This window comes from Diabrotica virgifera, chromosome 8 (assembly GCF_917563875.1).
Source record: "Diabrotica virgifera virgifera chromosome 8, PGI_DIABVI_V3a".
NCBI classification, from domain to species: Eukaryota; Metazoa; Arthropoda; class Insecta; order Coleoptera; family Chrysomelidae; genus Diabrotica; species Diabrotica virgifera.
The window spans coordinates 179,234,556-179,254,187 of NC_065450.1; the positions used below are offsets into that span (position 1 = coordinate 179,234,556).

Sequence of the window (19,632 nt, forward strand, 5' to 3'; positions counted from 1 at the left end):
TTTTACTTATTTATGTTGTTCTGAAGCTATTTTCTTGTGGCATTTTTGCAATTAACTAGTTTTGATGGGAAATGAGGAAGAATTTTACTAAAAAAATTATTTTATTAACGTTGTGACGCCGAATTTATTATTATTTGGGCGTCGAAACGTTAATGAAATCATTTTTTTAGTAAAATTGTGGCTTATTTCCCATCAAAACTAGTTATTTTTCTTCTTATTCTATCACACCTATCGGAGATTGGGAATCAGCAAGATTAGACATTGCTACAGTTGGAAATCATCTAAAGGAATAATTGAAGTACAACCATCAATGAAAAAATGGTACAGTTAGTGTCAACACACAATGAACTAACACTTCGCTAAGGCAGTCGCTTTAAAACCATTGATGTGAGTTTTAGTAGTCGCTCCCTCCCCGCTTCGTACACTTACCTTATCATTCAATTAGTGATAAGATCGGATGGAGTGCTCGGACCATTTTTATTGACTGCATAATAAAATATAACTATGTTATCTAGGGGTTTCCGGAATAACATTGTTCTTGTGGAAAGGTACATGCTAAAATGCTCGAGGCGGTTCAAACTAAACTTTCAAATCAGAGAAAAAAAACTTAAGAGATTGAGTTTGTGAAATTACTGTTAATATTGAATATTTCTACCAATTAATAGGATTTTTATTAAACATTTATTATGATCATTAAGAATTAAAGGGTAGCAGGTAGGTACTTCTTTGCGATTCCCACATAGGACAGATCTACTTCAGGAATAGCAAAACTGCCCTCGTGAACTCATAGTTTTGCCCCTTAATACCTTTCTCCCCAGCGAAACATGTCACCACCCTCAAACTTCCCTTCTACACTTTTTTTCTATCCCATCGAACCCAACAAGAATATGGAAAAAACCAAATGCAAAAAATCCGTAAGTTAAGGTGGAAGCTATCGCGCTAAAAGCTCAATAGTCGCACGTCACGCGGCCACTAACGATGCTCTTCGAACACTGAGTAAGATCCCATTGAATATGTTTATCACCCTTGTTCATGTACGCGGGGCTCTACAAGAATCGACCAACAATGCTTAGCTACTCGTGGGAATAAATATGAATACTCACCAACGTTCAACGCAAGCACATTATTTAAATGCCAAAAGCCTGACCACTGAAATTGAATGAATTTGAATGAATGAATGAAATTAGAAAAAAAGGACAGAGTCTTATCACACTCTTATCAGGCCACCACTTTTTAATAGTTGCTGGCGATCTCAACGCAAAAATAGGCACTAAGTAGTGTTACCCAAATGCAAGACCAAGACGAGACTTAGAGAGTCTTGGTCTTGGTCTTGCACCAATACACCTGGTCTGGGTCTTGATCTTGGTATTGCACTCTCGGTCTTGGTCTTGGTCTTGCAGCAAGAGTCTTGCAAGTCTCGCAGTTGCCCACTAGCATATTACTATTTATTAAACGTTACCCTAGATCTTAGAAAAACGTAACAGTATACATACATTTTCAGCTTGACTTAACAAACAGGGTGAGGCGGATAAACTTTCCTATTAAAAATATCCCGAGAACTAAAGACAACAGAATCATGAAAATTAGAATGGAGAGTTTTGAAGAGTGATCTATTTAATGAAAATAAAAATATTTTATTTATTTCCTACTTCCTGTTATACCGGAAGTTGCTTATAACTTTGATTTTTTAAATGAGACACTCTGCATATTTTTACATTTCTGAATTCTCTTCCATGCCGTTTTTCTAAAATATAAGGATTTGTAATATTATATAGGGTAGTTTAAAAGATAATTATATTTTCTTAATTTCGATTAATTTCGTAGCAACTTTCACACCCTGTAGAAATGGTTATTTGACATTAAAAACTTTATTTATGTTCAAATGATTTTTAATATAGTCTACTATTGTTAAAAATCATTAGTATAGCTAAATGTTGAATTTGGTATACGGGGTTGGTCGAAACTCGAAATGAATATTTTCTGAGTTTTCTTAAATATAAACACCCTGTATTTTAGTATTGTAATGAATGATATTTTATGGTTCTTTTTTATTTCTTAAGCAGTCTCTATAAAACTGAGCTTTCAGCTATCTACGATGTCCCACGACGGGAGTCAGTCTGTTTCTTAATAAACATTTGCATTTAATAACTTTACATGTGCTAAAACATGATTAAAATACAAAAAAAAACCAAATAAATGGCATAAACTTGACTGTATTAAAGAATATTCTCTGTCTTAGAATGGAATTTTGTTTGACCCATTGATATAATTGCACACTCTGCAAAAAGTTTATATACCTACGATAGTCTTTAGTCTTTTACGGTGTCGTCTTAGCATCCTACTAACTGATAAGGAAAAAGAATTAAATGGGTATCGTATTATATCAGATTTTGTGACATATCATTAAAAAGTTTCAATAGGATATTACTGTTGGCGTCACAACACAAGAGTATTTTATGAATGGACAGCTATTCTCAAAATCTAGACAATTACAATTAATTTCAGAGCGAAGGCGTCGTCTGCTATTTAGGAAAGAATATATTAAAAAATATTTTATTTTTATATTGTACTAAGTTATAATGACCTCTGAGTACGTGTCAAATAAATATGTCAAGTGTTCTTTTAATGCATATTTTGATTCGCTATGAATGTTTATTGTATTGTTCATAATGCGCGTAAGTCAAATTTTCCAAATTGTTGTTGTTCCATTTTTTTGCGTCTCATAGTCTCTAAGCGTATACCCGAACTACTATATTCCCTAAAACGACACTCAGTTCTAACTGCAAGACGCAAGAGTCTCGCAGGCTTAGTCTTTTTCTTGTCAAGTCTTGCACGGTCAGTCTTGGTCTTGATCTTGCTAAAATAAAGCGGTCTTGGTCTTGGTCTTGCTCTTGCGAAAAAAACAAGAACAAGACCAAGACTGCAAGACCAAGACCGATTTTGGGCAACACTAGCACTAAGGAACAACCCCCTGAAGTAATATTGAAAAATTTGGGAGGCAAAAATTGTAGGTGAAAACCTACCGTGAGATATAAAATATCAGTTAACTCTTCTTTTGGACAGCAAACTCTCTCAAATAAAATAACATTTTTTAATAATAAAAAAACACAAAAGACGGGCATGGGAAAGTCCTGATGGAAACACAAACGAAATAGCCCCTTTCTTAATAAACAAAAAATAATTATTTAAAAACGTAAATGTGTTAATCAGTTTAAAAATGTTCTCTGAAGCTTAACGTTGTGTCCAATGTCACGCTTAGGTATTTTAGATTTGATATTTATTGTGGTTCAGTCGTGTATTTTCAAAGTAAACGTTGAGTGTTCTTGACGCCAAATTGTTGTTTAGTTGAAAGCAGGTTACTTCGGTATTAAACGCGTTCTCCATAGGTCTCCATTTTTGAAAGTAATTTCCCATAACTTCCACATCTTCCATGATAATCTCTTCAGCTTCAACTAGCGATTTTGTTTGTATTAATACAGCTCAGTCACCGGCATGGCCAAATTTTGTTGATGTTGTCGGCATGTCTGCGATGTAAAAACTAAAATGCAGTGGTGCGAGTGCCGAACCCTGTGGCTGACCATTTTTGAGTTTTCTGGGGGTGCTTATTTCTGATCCCATATCTTCTTGAAATGCCTGCTCTGTCGGTGACATATTTTTTATTAATTGGCGGGAAAATTGCAAGCAATAGTATGTAAGAATTTATAAATCCTTTCTTCTCACCAGACTATGTCGAAAGATGCTGACAGATCTATGACAGCAGAATAATTGTTTAGCTTTCTTTGAAAACCGGCGTCTATGTAAGTACACACATAACACCTGGTCGGTGCAACCTTTATTTAGTCTAAAACCTGCTTGTCGGATTGGAATAGCTTTCAATATTATTGGGAGAATTCTTCAATTTTCTGATCTGCGTCAGCAGTGGGAGCATAAACCTGTGTTATGTGGTCTCCATATAAAATGTGGTTGGTTTTCTTTTGGTCTGTCTTTTGATATTTTGATATCGTTAATTTCGCTTTTACTAATTTCCTGCTGCATCATGATCACTGCTTGTAAACCTTTTAAGTGCCAACGTTCCCATTTTGGGAACACCTATTAAAACATTTTGTTAGGATTGTTTATGCAATTATTTTTGTAAATCGAACTACATAATATATGTTTTGTAAAGGTAAGGGGCTTGCTAGTTTATCAAAAAAATTTACTTAGATTTGGGCTCATCTTCTTAAAAAAAAGTAAAGTTAGAGTATTATTTCTTTTTGTATTATAAATACAAGAATAAAAAACCGCTAAACGCCGTAAAAATGAGTGACGCATAAAATATTCCAGCTACAAAAGATCTGATATGAATATTACGTGGCGCGAAAATGGATTTTCATTTGATGCAAAACAAAATTCTAGTTTTATTTTAAAAGATATTTCCATAATATTTGCTAAATTTGAAGTAAACGCGCCACAAAAGAGTAACTTTGATACAGTTTGAATTTTGAAACTCTTTTGTGGCGCGTTTACTTCAAATTTAGCAAATATTATGGAATAATCTTTTAAAATAAAACTAGAATTTTGTTTTGCATCAAATGAAAATCCATTTTCGCGCCACGTAATATTCATATTATTCATATTCAATTAAATGTATGAAGTTGAATGCAATGTTCCTCTATTCCACGTCAAGCTTTATAAATGGTCACCTTTGTTGCATTATCTCCCAAATGATCTAGTGTCCATCGAATGTACACTAGATTTTTTTTTTATTCGAAATAGATTGAAAAAAAATTGAGATGGCCGGTAAATGAAGTCGGATTGCCCGTTGCCAGATCAAATTTAGCGTCGTAACCACTACAACTACATAAACCATTTCGGGAATAATCGTAAATTGGATTATACTTTTGTAGCTTAAAAACTTCTAAACGGCTTAACCAATTTTGATCAGTAAACATGAGTTTGAGACGTATTGACCAGTAGTATCTGATGGATCTAAGGTCAAGTATGAAAATTGAAGCTACTACAGGAATTATTGAGCTTGAGAAACCGTTTTTCCCACAGGAAATAGATTTTATCATACTTATGAAGCCTATAACCTAAAAAATTCAAATTTTCCGGGATATGAGGTATACACCGTTAAATTCGTCTGGTGTACTTCTATAAACGCTAAGTTATTGACGCAATTTGTAGGTTGAAATGTTGAGTAATTGTCGAAAAACCAAAATTTTCAAAGTTTAGTTTTTCAGTTTTTCGGCTATACTGAGCCGTGTGTATGTCTGATTCTGACGGCTTATACACCATTTGAAAGCTTAAGTCAACACTATTAATTTGATGTATTTGCGGTTCTCCTGGCTCTTCTTGATCCGAATATATATACCCCCAAAACATATGCCGTTTTGTACCTACCAAGTCCTATAGCTGGCTTATGGGTGGTCAAAAGTCACAAACTACACCGGTTCTAAATCGGCCCTGACCCCCTCTTCAAACATAGAGGAAAAATATCAAATCGGTTTAACTTTCAAACACACATACATATATATCCACAAATATTTTCCCTTTTTTAAATAAAAATTAAGTCACATTTCTAAGCTCTATAACTTTTGAGTAGTATAACCGATTTTCAAAATTAGACATGCGTTGGAAAGGTAATGATCAGTACTGTTAGAAGCCGCAAAGGTCGGACTTAAATTTTTGAAGTTTTTGGGAGTTTTGGGGGCCAGAACGAAAAACAGACCTAAATAGGAAGGGCCGTAAAATCGACACCCTTGGACCAAAATGGATGGTTGACATATGAATGGGTGAGTCTTTTTCTGAACTTGAAGATGGGAGTTGGCACAATTTTCAATTCAGTCAGATTTAGAAAATTGAAAATTTCGTGTATATAATAGTGTTGCGTGTAGGCGGGCGTATTTCTGCGCCACTGGCGAGAACTGCCGTTCTCTGGTAATTTTTTCGATATAAAACTAACAGCTTCGATAACCAATAAATCGAAAACTATTAATTTTATCAAAAAAAATGTATAATGAACATTTTTTGCTTATAATTAATATTTTTACCAGCATTTGCGGTCAAAATATAATAAAAAATTTCCACCCTCGAGATGAGGTGGCAACAACCCCATGGTAAAAGCGTCTTTCGGCATCATATAGATTTTGATCCTTGGACTATCCACTACTTATTGTCAAATTTTCAAGCAAATCTATCCATTCTGTAAAAATTGCGAAGTGAAAAATTTCAGTTCCTGGACTAATTATACTTTTGGAGCTCTATAACTTCTGAACGGTTTACCTGATGTTGATCACTAAACATGAATTTGAAACATATTGACAAGTAGTATCTGACCAGCATCCAAGATCGAGTATGATAACTGAACGTATTACAGGAATTATTGAGCTTGAAAAACCGTTTTTCCCGTAAGAAATAGATTTGATTATACTTATGAAGCCTATAACTTAAAAATTCGAATTTTCCCAGATATGAGGTATACACCGTTAGACGCGTCCTGAGTCCTTCTACAAACGCTCAGTTATTGGTGCAATTCGTAGGTTGAAATTTTGAGTAATTGTCGAAAAACCAAAATTTTCAAAGTTTAATTTTTCAGTTTTTTGGCTATGGCGAGCAGTGTGTATGTCTCAGCTTGATCGCTTAGGCGCCACTTGAAAGCTTAACTCAACCCTATTGATTTGTTGTATTTGCGGTTTTCCTGTCTTTCCTTGAACCTAAGATATATACGCCCAAAAAATATGCTATTTTGTATCTACCTAGTCCTCTAGCTGGCTTACGGGTAGTCAGAAGTCAAAAATTAGACCGGTTCTGAATCGGCCCTCACACCTTCTTGAAACACAGAAAAAAATATTCAGATCGGTGTAACTTTTCCACACACATACATACATACATACATACATACATACATATCCACAAACATTTTCCATTTTTTAAATAAAAATTGAGTCATATTTCTGAGCTCGATAACTTTTGAATGGTATAACCTATTTTCAAAATTAAACATCCGTTCGAAAGGTAATGATCTGTGCTATCAGAAGCCGCAAAGGTCGGGCTTAAATTTTTGAAATTTTTGGGAGTTTTGGGGACGAGAACGAAAAACAGGCTTTAAATGGGAAGGGCCGTAAAATCCACACCCTTGGACCAAAATGGAGAGGTAACATATGGATGGACGAGTCTTTTCCTAAACTTTAAGATGGGATTTGGCCAATTTTCAATTCAGTCAGGTTTAGAAAATCGAAAATTTCGTGTATATATAGTGTCGCTTGTAGGGGTGTTGTGCGCCACTGGTGAGAACTGTCGTTCTCTGTGGATTTTGTCACTGTTGACTGAATTCCCCAAAAACTATGTTGTAGCAAAGTCTACTATACACAAGGCTATAGGTACCTATACATTTAACAGCGCATAGTAGACTATTGATTATGTTCAAAATAAGAGAGCTAAAAGCAACTACAACGTTAATGCGATTTTATTGTCTCATATGGTCAATGGACCTCCATATTTGAAAAAACCGCGGAGTGCTACCCGAAAAAGGCCCGAATTATTCCCTAGGCCCAGGGTGAATTAGGGTGAGTTCTATGCGCTTTTTGCACAAACACGTCTACAGGAAAATTGTTCCAGGTTAAATTTACTATCGAAATATCAAATTTTAAAGTCAAAAATATTTTTTTTACAAAAATATATTCAAAAGAAAAGCAAGAAAAAAAAATACCAAAGAAAGCAATTTTGTTTTTTGCCCCATAACTTTTTTCCTCAGGGATATAGGTATAGGTATTGCTTCAGCGAAAAATAACTCCAGTCCTTCCTTGGGCCATTTTCCCCATTATTTTGCACACAATGCTCTGTAACTTTTTTCTACGCATTTCTAGGTATATGTAATGATACATTTAGTAGAAATATAAGTCAATTATCTTTAAAATGGTATATTGTATATGGTTGTGTGACTCTTTTAAGCAAGTTATGCTTTTTTAAGATTTTATACTTTTAATGATTTTTGATATTTTTTATCAGAATTTTATATTTATTATTGTTTAAATTTCTTATCATGACTTTTTTTGTACATTTAGGTATATACATTGTGCAATAAAAAAATCTTATTTTCTTTACTATAAAATGGCGTATTGCAAAAAATTCTAGGACTATTTTTAAACAAGATATCTGTAGGAGATACAAGGGTACCCGTAATTTGAGAAAAACTTTTAAATTTTTTATTTTTTTTTTAATATAAGAATATAATTGCATATTATAACATAATTTTTAATTCCAAATAACTTTTAATTTTCGATATTGCGAAATATAAATATACTTTACTATTAAGCGCAATTCATATTTTTTAACATACCCCGTACACTATTGATAAAATTTTATATATGATGATTGCATCTCAGGTTTTAGATTATGCAGAGCATTTTATAAAGAATATATTTTTTTCATAAAGTTAATAATAAAAAAGTTTTCCATATGGTTCCAACTTAGTGGGACCTGTGGCATGGGTGCATATGTCACATTTTGAGAAAGCATATCTTGTTGAAAAATAGTCTTAAAATTTTTTACAATACACTGTTTTAAAGTCAAGAAAATAGGCTTTCTTTTTTATTGCTTAATGTAAAGTTATAATGAGAAATTTAAAAATAATCGACAAATATATCAAAAATCATTAAAAGTGTAAAATTATCAAAAACCATATCTTGCTTAAAAATAGTCACACAGCCTTCTACAATAGATCATTTTAAAGGTAATTGACCTTTCTTCCTACTAAATGTACCATTGCATATACCTAAAGCTGCGCAGAAAAAAATTACAGAACAATGTTTGCGAAGAAACAAACAAAATGGGCCAAAATCGCTGTGAGTAACGAATTTTGAAAAATCATTACTGTAAATTACAAAGAACTCTAGAAAACACCATTTTAAAGAGGAATTATGGAAGTTTTTTTTCTGTGAAACAATGCCTATACCTATATCCCCATGGGAAACAGTTATGGGACAAAAAACAAAATTGCTATTTTTCGTGTTGTTTACTTGCTTTTCTTTTGAATATATTTTTGCAAAAAAAATATTTTTGACTTTAAATGTGATATTTCGATAGTAAATTTAACCTGGAACAATTTTCCTGTAGGCGTCTTTGGGTCAAAAGTGCATACAACTTACCCTAATTCGCTCTGTGCCTAGGGACTAATTCACCCCTTTCTCAAAAACGAACCCCTTTAAATGGTAGCACTCCGTGGTTTTTTCATATTTAGAGGTCCATTGCCTATACTAAACAATAAAACCCCGTTAACGTTTTAGTTCCTTTCTAAAATACATAATCAATAGCCTATAAATTGACATAATATTTTTAATATGAGATAATGCATAGTATGACTAGAATGACTGAGCATGTCTATGTGAACTGACCATTTTAATGGTCAGGGGTCGAGGTGGATACCTACAAATAATTTTGTATGATTTGAAGAATCCAGTAGTACATTTTTAAGATTTACTTAGGTGTAGTATTATTTGGTTTACAGAATTTAAGTTGTTTTTTTTTGGGTTTATATGACTGCGGACCCTAAATCCATTCGCCAATTTTACTATTTTTTATTTTATTAACTAGTCATTTTTTCGTTTCTTATCCTAAAACTTATACTAACAATAATCTCCAATAAACAATTCTACTAATAAATAATTAATGTTGTTCTGAAGCTATTTTCTTGTGGCATTTTTACAATTTTAACTATTTAGAATGGGAAATAAGCCACAATATTATTAAAAAATGATTTTTATTAACGTTTCGACGCCCAAATCGGGTGCCGTTGTCAAAATACAAAATACTATTTTGTAGTATTTTGTATTTTGACAACGGCACCCGATTTGGGCGTCGAAACGTTAATAAAAATCATTTTTTAATAATATTGTGGCTTATTTCCCATTCTAAATAGTTAAAATAATAAATAATTAGTTTTTTATTTTTTTTAATAATTTTTTATAATATATTTTTTTTGTATTTTTTTTTTCTAAATGATGTTCTCAGAGTTCCTCAGCAAAAACTGCAACATTCTTCTTTAGCCCTCTACTTAATTCGAAATCTTTTTACTATGAACTGTTCAAGTTCGTCATTAATTTTTATTTACATATTTCTTTTATTATATTTTTTTAATTATTATATTTTTTTAATTATTATATTTTTTTTCTATTAATTTTTTATATATTTTTTTGTTTTGTCTACATTTAAAATTAAGTTATTTGATCGACACCAGTTGAACAATTCCCTTCGTTGGCTCAGTGGAGTTGGTCTTTAAGTTGTGATGGAAACACCAAATAATAGTAGCAGAGTTTATTGATGAGACTTACACTATGGATGTTTTTTTTTTTGTTTTTTTTATGGCATTGACTTGGGTGTCATTTAGCCAGTCACAACTTTTTTTTTTTTGTTTTCTGTTCATACATAAGGAAGGCAATGAGGTCCTTAGAGTTCCATAGCAAACTCTTCTACAGCTCTCTACTCAGTTCAAAAGCTGGCCGCTATGGACTGTCCAAGTTGCTCACCACATTTTCCATTATGTATCATGTTGACCCGGGGTACTTTGAGTAGAGACTTAAATGATGATCGTTGAAGACAATCACTCGCGTTATTGAATTAATTGAATTTCTAGACAAGAGATCTTAGTTTTATATAAGTTTAAATTGGGTCAATGTAAACACGGGCCCCGCGTGATTTTGTGTATCTAATTAAGGTAAATTGTTTATCTTATGTCAGCAACTTTTGGCTGATGTCCAAATTATATTATTGATAATTGACCAAATGTGTATGTAATTTAATTAATTACGTGTGTGTGTTTAATAACAAATAAATGCATTCGATCTACTGGGTGATAAAATGATACTGTCCAATTTCGGATATGAATACTGAATATTTGATATTGGACATACTGCGGAATCGGGCAAAAACTGGCCCAAGTGTCAATACTCAAAGTTTACATATAAGTATTACATAAAATAGTCAAATTCAAACATGTTAATAAATAAATAGTTTAAGAATAATCAACAATCTTCCAACCGTACTCTAGCTATCAATGTCCGACTCTATCTCTAGATTAAAATTAGGGCAATTGGATGAAAATGTGGAGAGTGGGATGTCGGCCTTTGAAGTCGACGGTACATTGTTATGCCGATTACTACTTAATACAGGTACTTCCTGTTCGTTAGTCTGAGTATGTGGATTCCCTGAACGACATAGTCGTACAACAGGACGGTATTTCCATAACGTGAGTATCCCAATAATTACCATTATAGTGATGGTCCCGGTGGCTACAAAATAATGCCAATTAGATTCTGGAATCGATTGCCACTGCGTATGCGTCATTTCTTGTTCTAGACTTTCCTCCTCAAGTAACGCGTGACGTAGCTCTCCTCCTGGTATGTCCAGGTAGGTGTTTAGAGGCATGTTAAACCTGCGGGGTGTCCTCGCCACCAATTGGGCCACGGGAGTGATTGGCGCCTTCAGGTAGCTTGTTACCGCTCTCTCCATCCCACTGCTAGTGGGGAGTAATGTAATATTTTTCGTTTGGGCGATACATTTGGGTGAAAGTTTCAGGAATGTGACTCGTTCCAGTAATCTTTCGCTCCGATTTCCATCGCAAATAATGGATATGTGTATCGTGACTGGCGTGATAACGAGCCAGAGGTTGGGGGTACCCATCTTACTCCATTGAGCTGTCTGTATTGTCCTGGCTACCACTGGACATGTGCTATTCTTAGATCGCTCATAAATTTCTTCAAGTATGCAGTTTGGTTGGTTATCCATGTTCCTTATAGCCGTTGGTGAGCACGCTATCTGCGTCTTTGTCAACAGTAAACATCTTTCCCTATCTTCTGCGGTCAATTCGAAGTAGTGCAGTGTGTTATAATCTACGACCAGTAGATTCCTTGGGGCGATAAATGTGCGCAACACCGACCCCTCAACGTTAAGTGGTAGATAGATAGATAGATTTATTTAACTACTTTACAAAAAAAAATTGTTTGTAGCAAGTCAAAATTACAAAGTCAAAATAAGGAATATAAAAATTACAAGGTATATAAAATCACAAGGTATATAAAACAGAAATATAAAACACAACTTATAAATATGTATCACAAACAAGAATATAGATTAACAAAAAATATTTTGTGTCACGGTAAGCATTTCAGTAGATGTTCTGCAATGAGTCATATATTCTTCCGAGCAATAAAAGCAATGTTTCAACAGATACCTTTTTGTTACTTTTTTGAAACTGTTACAGCTTAGCTGTTTAATATCTTTTGGTAAAATATTGTAGTAGTTATAATTAAGACAATTTTTATCTGAAAGACGCAATCTAGAGCGATTTGTTCGTAAATAGTGAGAGTATCGCGTATTGTGAACGTGAACATCAGACTGCTTTGTTAAATGGGACCTTTTTCTGTGAATTTCAGTCAGAACTTGATATATCAACAGAGTAGGTAGCGGCATAATTTTTAATTTGATGAAGAGAGGTCGGCAATGTTCCAGATAACTAACCCCTGCTAAAATCCGGATAGCTTTCTTTTGCATCCTGAAAATTTGAAGAGCATTTGTTGAATTGCCCCATAAGATTAATCCATAGCTTAGGTGTGAGTGAAATAAAGAAAAATATGTCACCTTCAATGTCTCAAAGCTGACAACCCTTGCTAGTTGACGAATAAGAAACAATGAACTAGACAGCTTCGCCTTTACTTGTGAAATATGAGCCGACCAGTTCAATCGATTGTCTATGGTTATTCCTAATAGTTTAGCAGTGTCTTTGTCATCTGGATCGCCATGTAAACCACTTGCAGATATAATCAAGTCCTGCGTTTTTTCAGTATTGAGTTTTAGTTTGTTCGCAGCAAACCATGTGCTAGATTTATCAGAGACTTCCTCGTAAGCCATTTTTAAATCCTCATTTTTATTACCTGATATTATGTATGTCGTATCATCCGCAAATTGTACTGATTTGTACGGAGATATGAAATGAGGCAAATCGTTGACATATATAATGAATAAAAGAGGTCCCAAGACCGAACCTTGTGGGACTCCATGTTTTACGGGTCGAAAATCGGAGAGATAACCTTTAGACACTACAGCCTGGTGTCTACCACATAGGTACGAAGAGATAAGCTTAAGAGGGATACCTCTGATTCCATAATAGTTTAATTTGTGGAGCAAAATGTCATGTGAAACGCAGTCAAAAGCCTTCGACAAATCGCAGAGAGAAATTGCTATGCGATTGCCACGTTCAAGCCCCTCAATCACCTCGCTCACAATATTATATACCGCGTTTGTAGTAGAACGAGCACTTCTGAATCCATATTGCGAGTTGCTAAAATAACTTTTAGACTCAAAATAAGAATATAATTGTTGTTTGATCACCTTTTCAATCACTTTCCCGAATGTAGAAACAATGCTTATGGGTCTGTAATTGTCAGCTTTCGAGGAATCACCTTTTTTATAGATAGGTAGTACCTTTGAGTACTTTAGTGCTTCTGGAAATACTCCAGTTGATAAAATTAAGTTAATAAGATGAGTGAAAGGTGTTAAAACTATTTGGTAAGTTTCTTTTAAAATTTTGCTATTTATTTCGTGAACGTCCTTACAATTGGAATTATTAAGAGATTTAATTATTTGAGAGATCTCATCTTCCACAACGGGTCGGAAACAAAAGGACTTACTCGGGGAAGGATAGTTTCTGTAACTGAAGAGGATATCGTTATTAATAGTGGGAAGGGATGTAATTATATTCTCTGCGATTGTAATAAAAAATTGATTTATTTCGTCTGGAGATAGATCTGGTTGTACCGAACTGGATCTTGTATTGCCTCTTTCGAAGTTTAATATTTTCCAGCAGTCTCTAGGTTTATTATTGGAGTTAGTAATAAAACCAGAGTAAGCCGACTTTTTAGCATTTTGTAACTGCCGATTATATTCATATTTTTGTTGTTTATATAGTTTGAAAATATCGGGATCCTTAGTGACATCTGCAATGTGTTTAATGAGAGAAAGATTAGATCTGTAAGACCTTAATTCGTCATTAAACCATTGCACGGGTGTTATTTTAGCAGTTTGTCGTACTTTTTTTAATGGAAAAAACTTTAATATTAAGTTGTTATAAGTTTCAGTTAAAAAGAACATCAAGACATCGGGATCGTTATTGGTGTCATAGAAAAAGTCCATCTTTGTACTAGCTAGTGCATATTTAAGCTTCTGCAAACCAGAAGAAGTAATAGACCGTTGAAGTGATTGATTAGTGTCAACAACTTTAAGATCAGAATCAATAGATATAAATTGTGCTCGATGGTCAGAGAAACAAGGTTCAAATACGCCCACCCTGTAGATATTTTCAGAAAAGTTAGTCATAATGTTATCGATGCAACTACTGGATTGAGATGTGATTCTAGTATAATCGTTTATCGTTATTTCTAGACCAAAAGACATTAACAGATTTTGAATATCATAAGAAGATTCAGATTTAATTTTAAAATTTATATTAAAATCCCCAAGTATAATCAGTTTGTCTGCTTTGTTAAGTAAGAATGCTATAACATTCTCAAAATTCACCAAGAACAAGTCACAGTCACCATTACCTGATCTGTATACAGTTAAAACATTGGTTCTCATTGAAGGTATATAAATTGCACAAAACTCTGAAGTTTGCTCTACGTTATATTCATTTAGATTAAGAGAAGAATACATAAGATTTTCTTTTACATAAATTGCAACGCCACCTTGCTTCTTTTCAACCCTACAGAAAAAGTTAGCTAGTGAAAAGCCGGAGATGTTAATTAATTTTAGATTTTCTTCAGTTTGCCAGTGCTCTGAAAAACATATGACGTCATAGAACTTTTTATCCGCAAGAAAAGCATTGATCATATCGACTTTATTTGATATACACTGTAAATTGACATGAAACATGCTTACCGTGCCTTGTTGAATTAGGTTATTTTGAAAATTTGATGGAGGGTTAACGGTCGTTTCTTCATCCTTCATTTTATTTGAGTATGTGTTGGACGCTTCATAAAAAACCTGCTTACATAAGAGCCTACGGGCCATAGTTTTGGGTCCATCGCTAAACCAAAATGTTGTTCAAAAATTGAGACTTTAAAGGATGAATATATGTTGGGATGCTTAGCCGTTAAGGACGTACATATCACTTCTGGAAAGTGTTTTTCTAACATCTTCTTAAGATTATCTGCCGTTGTATGCTGGTTTACCCTAGTAACATGAAGATGACTAAATTTTGGGACACCACTGATTTCAGAGTTTTCATTATTGCCAATAACAATAGGTCCATTCCTTCTTTTATACCTAACAGTTTTCCATTCTTGCCCATTATTATTTGGAACTGGAACCGAATTTTTACTCTCAGTATTTATCAAATTCTCATCGTTTGTTAAATTAATGATATCTGAACATTTTGCCTCCGTTTGTATTCTTAAAATATCAGCTGATAATTGTTTATTATTTTCGATTAAGGAAACAACTTGTTTATTTTTATTGGTACTATTTTTAAATAGAGTTTTTGTTGGGGAACTCCTTTCTTTATCAACAACAAGACTTTCATTTACAGCAACATTTTTTGCGGGTGTAGTGTTTTCGTTTTTTGGATATATTTTACTGCTAGACTGTTTCGGTCGTTCAAAATTTGGGTCTCTGTTTGAATGGTTGATTGAATTCGTATTTTGTTTTGTAGATGGCGACTGATCAGCTATTTGCATATATTTAAATAAATCTAGTTGTTCCTTCAATAAATTTATCGTAATTAGTTGATTTGATATTATTGTTTCATTCTGATTAATAATTTTCTTTAAGTACCTTATTTCAGTTTGTCTCGGATCCTCATCGTCAGCCTCACTATCCAAGGTTTTGTTTGGTGGATCACTTAACCTCACACTCTCCTCACAGCATATAACTGTCTCATCATCGATATATTTGATCGATTTTAGTTGCTTCAGGCAGCCACTATGGGATAACGTTCCACAATTCGCACATAATAGACCACTTTGTGCAACTTTATAACACTTTTTACAACACTTAACTTCCGAGTCGTAAACACGACCGTTCTTCTGAGGCGCCATGTTTCTCTGTATGGCCGTGTTCTTGTATGGCCTGTGTTCTCTGTATGGCCTGTATTCTCTGTGGTATGGCCGTGACTTTCAGCATGCTGTACTTAATTTTCCCTGTCACTATGAAATAGCCGATGACTGTTATATATCTGTCGTCATGACTGACTTCTGTTTCTATAATGGGCTGTCGTCGTATTTCGACCCCTTGTGGCAGTATCTGCCCTGCTTTCTCTATCAATTTGGTTATCTCACCCGGTTTCACTATATCAATGAAGTGTCCGTGGTTATAGTGAAGGTTTAATATTCCCTCGTAAAATTGAGTATATTCGTTTATGAATTCCATAACTTGCAACGCTATCGTTTGTATTCGCAACGTGCTATATTCGGTTTCTAGTCTCTGTGCTTTGTCTTCTACTTCGTTAAGTCCTTTAGATATTTCTTGTAGGCCTGTGATTAGTGCTTTGTTAAACTTGTTCATTTGCTCGTTTATCCTGTTCTCTGTGTGATTGATTGATGTTATTGTTTCTAACATTATCTTCGCTTGATGCTGTGATCCCTTTATTAGCTCCTTTTGGTTATTGTCTAATGCTTCAATGTTACTGTAGGCTTCGTCATTGACTCCAAATACTGAGGTTAATATTGTTCCTAATATTCCTCTTCTTTCCCTTGCTTTTATTTCTACTGTCAACCCCTCGCTTACTGATTCCGCCTTTCTTTGTCCTTCCTCTAACTTCCCTATTATATCATTACAATTCACGATTTTTATATCCTGACATAGTTCTCGTACTCCTTGTATCATATTTCCTATTAGTTGGTGCTCTGTTCGAATTCTTCCCTTTTCTAGTAACACCTTTATTCGAAATGTTCCCCGGTCTATAACGACCTCTCCAAGATCTTCTGTGAAAAATCCTGGTTCCGGATTATATATTTTATATGGTTCTGCCTTTATGGGTTTTAACATCGTTAAAAACATTATAGCTACTAGTATTTTCTTCCATCTTAGTGCTGCTGCCTTCTTCGGCTTTTCCTGTTTCTCTTCTTCCAGTCGTATTAGTTTATGTATGGGTCTTTTTGTCAGTTTCCCGTTCGCCTTTCTCACTGTTACGACTCTGGTTAGTCCCTCCGCTCCAGGGTGTGTTTCTGTTACCCTCGCTAATGGCCATCTGCCTGGAGGTGTATCTTCTTCTTTTATTATAACTATTTCTTCTTCTTTTATGTTAGAGTGCGCCTTATGCCATCTATTTCTCTGTTGTAATTGGTGCAGGTATTCCTGTTTCCAAATTTTCCAGAAGTCTCTTTTTATTTTCTCCAATAATCTCCACCTCGTCGGCATCTTCAAATAAGTCGTAAGCTCTTCTTCCCGATTTGGTGATATAATTTCTCTCCCTATAAGGAAGTGAGCTGGTGTCAGGGCTATTTTCCCTTCAGGGTCTTCTGTTGACCCACATAATGGTCTCGAGTTCATACATGCTTCTATTTGTGTCAGCACCGTACTCAATTCTTCATATGTTAGAACTGTTTCCCCGATGATTCTTTTCAAGTGATATTTCATTATCCGCACTGCGCTCTCCCATAGTCCTCCGAAATGTGGTGCATATGCAGGTATGACATGCCATTGGGTACCTAGTGCCAGTAATCCTTGTTTTATCTCGTCATCTATTTTTTGATTTTCTTTTTTCAACAAATTTGCTGTTCCTACGAATGTGGTTCCGTTATCGCTGTATACGTTGTTACACTGTCCTCTGCGTGCCGTAAATCTCTTGAACGCCGCGATGAATGCATCCGTAGACATATCGCTTACTACTTCGAGGTGTACTGCCTTCGTTGACAGACACACAAATACTGAGATGTAGCCCTTATAGCTCCTCTGTCCTCTGCCTCTCGTGGTACTTATTTTTATTGGCCCGGCATAATCTATCCCTGTGTTAGTAAAGGGATGACTCGGGTTCACTCTGTCTTTCGGTAGATCTCCCATTAATTGTTGTGCTGCTTGGCTTTTATACCTCCTGCACCTTAAGCATTTTGCTAGATGATCTTTCACGGTTCTTCTGCCGTTGATTATCCAGTATTTCCTTTTTATATACTGTAGTGTTTGTTGTAATCCGCTATGTAGATTTTTTGCGTGACTATCTGCTATAAGTAACTTTGTTAATGCACTATCCTTTGGCAAAATTATCGGATGTTTTTCTCCGTACTTTAGATTCGTGTGTCTCAGTCTTCCGGTGACTCTTAGAATTCCTTGTCTATCCAGGAATGGTACCAATGACGCTAATTTATTTTTCTTGTCTAACTGCTGTTTCTTCTCCAGCTTCTTTATTTCTTGTTTGAAGTAGGCGTGCTGTGTGTGCTTTATCACCTTTAATAGCGTTTCCTCTAATTCTTGGACTGTCAGCTGACTTTGTCCACTGTCCTTCTTTTTTCTGCATTTGTCTGCAAATCTCCTACAGTATGCAAGTACTCTTCTCATTCTTTCTAAATTTGAGAATCTCTCGCATATGTCCTCCTTTATCGTTGTCGTGTGCACCGTTATTTTCGTTTTGACTTCCTCCTCATTTGTCTCTGGTATTTCTTCTGATTCCTGCGTTAAAGTTTTGTTACTAGTCAGCCAAGTTGGTCCCTTCCACCATAGCTCTGCTTCTAATAATTCTGATGCGGTACTTCCACGTGAGAGGATGTCCGCTGGGTTTTCCTTCGTATCTACCTTATGCCAATTTTTCGGTCCTATAACGCCTCTTATTTCCTTTACTCTGTTGGCGACGAACATTTTCCACCTTTTTGATGATCCCCTTATCCAAGCCAGGGTTATCATTGAGTCTGACCATGCATATACCTCAATGTTTTCCCTATTCAATGCTTGTAGGGTTTTCTTCATTAAATTTGCTAATAGCACCGCGGCACACAACTCGAGCCTCGGTAATGTCGTTTTTCCTTTCAATGGTGCGACTTTCGATTTTGCTATCATTAGATTCGTTTTGATTTCTGGGCCTAACACCCTTGAGTAGATTACCGCTCCATATCCTTTCATAGATGCATCTGAAAATCCATGTAGTTCTACTCTGTTTGTCTTGCTTAAGTTGTTCCACCTGGGCAATGTTATTTTCTCCAGATTTACTAATTGCGCCTGGTATGTATTCCACCTGCTTTGTTGGTTGCTAGTTAATTCTTTATCCCAACTGGTTTTTTGCTCCCATAATTCCTGTATGAACATTTTCGCCTGAATTACTACAGGTGCTATCTACCCTAGTGGGTCGTATAGTTTTGCTACTTCTGACAGTACGTGTCTTTTCGTTATTTTCTTTGCTGTCGTTATCCCTATTTTGAATGTGATTATATCTTCTTTAGGGGACCAGTGTATTCCTAACGTTTTCCGTACTTCTTCTTGTTTGAATGCCTTGGAGTCTACGTTCCTCATTTCCTCCGGTACGTTCTCCATTATTTTTTCTTCGTTGCTCAACCATTTTCTGAGAATGAAACCTCCTTTTCTGAACAGTTGTATTAATTCCTTTTGGGCTATTTCTGCTTCCTGCACTGTCTCCGCTCCTCCTAGTATATCGTCTACATACATGTTTTCTTTTAC

At 34.8% G+C, this 19,632-nt stretch overlaps 1 protein-coding gene across 1 annotated transcript; it reads right to left on the bottom strand.

Annotated features, from left to right (window-relative positions):
- Positions 1-1,711: 1,711 nt before the first annotated feature.
- Positions 1,712-16,067, bottom strand: LOC126890317 (uncharacterized). Its single transcript, XM_050659178.1, has 3 exons — positions 15,805-16,067; positions 13,459-15,058; positions 1,712-1,744 (listed from the first exon to the last, which is right to left on the bottom strand). The coding sequence occupies exons 1-3, from the start codon at positions 16,065-16,067 to the stop codon at positions 1,712-1,714; spliced, it is 1,896 nt and encodes a 631-aa protein (XP_050515135.1).
- Between the last annotated feature and the right edge of the window lie 3,565 nt (positions 16,068-19,632).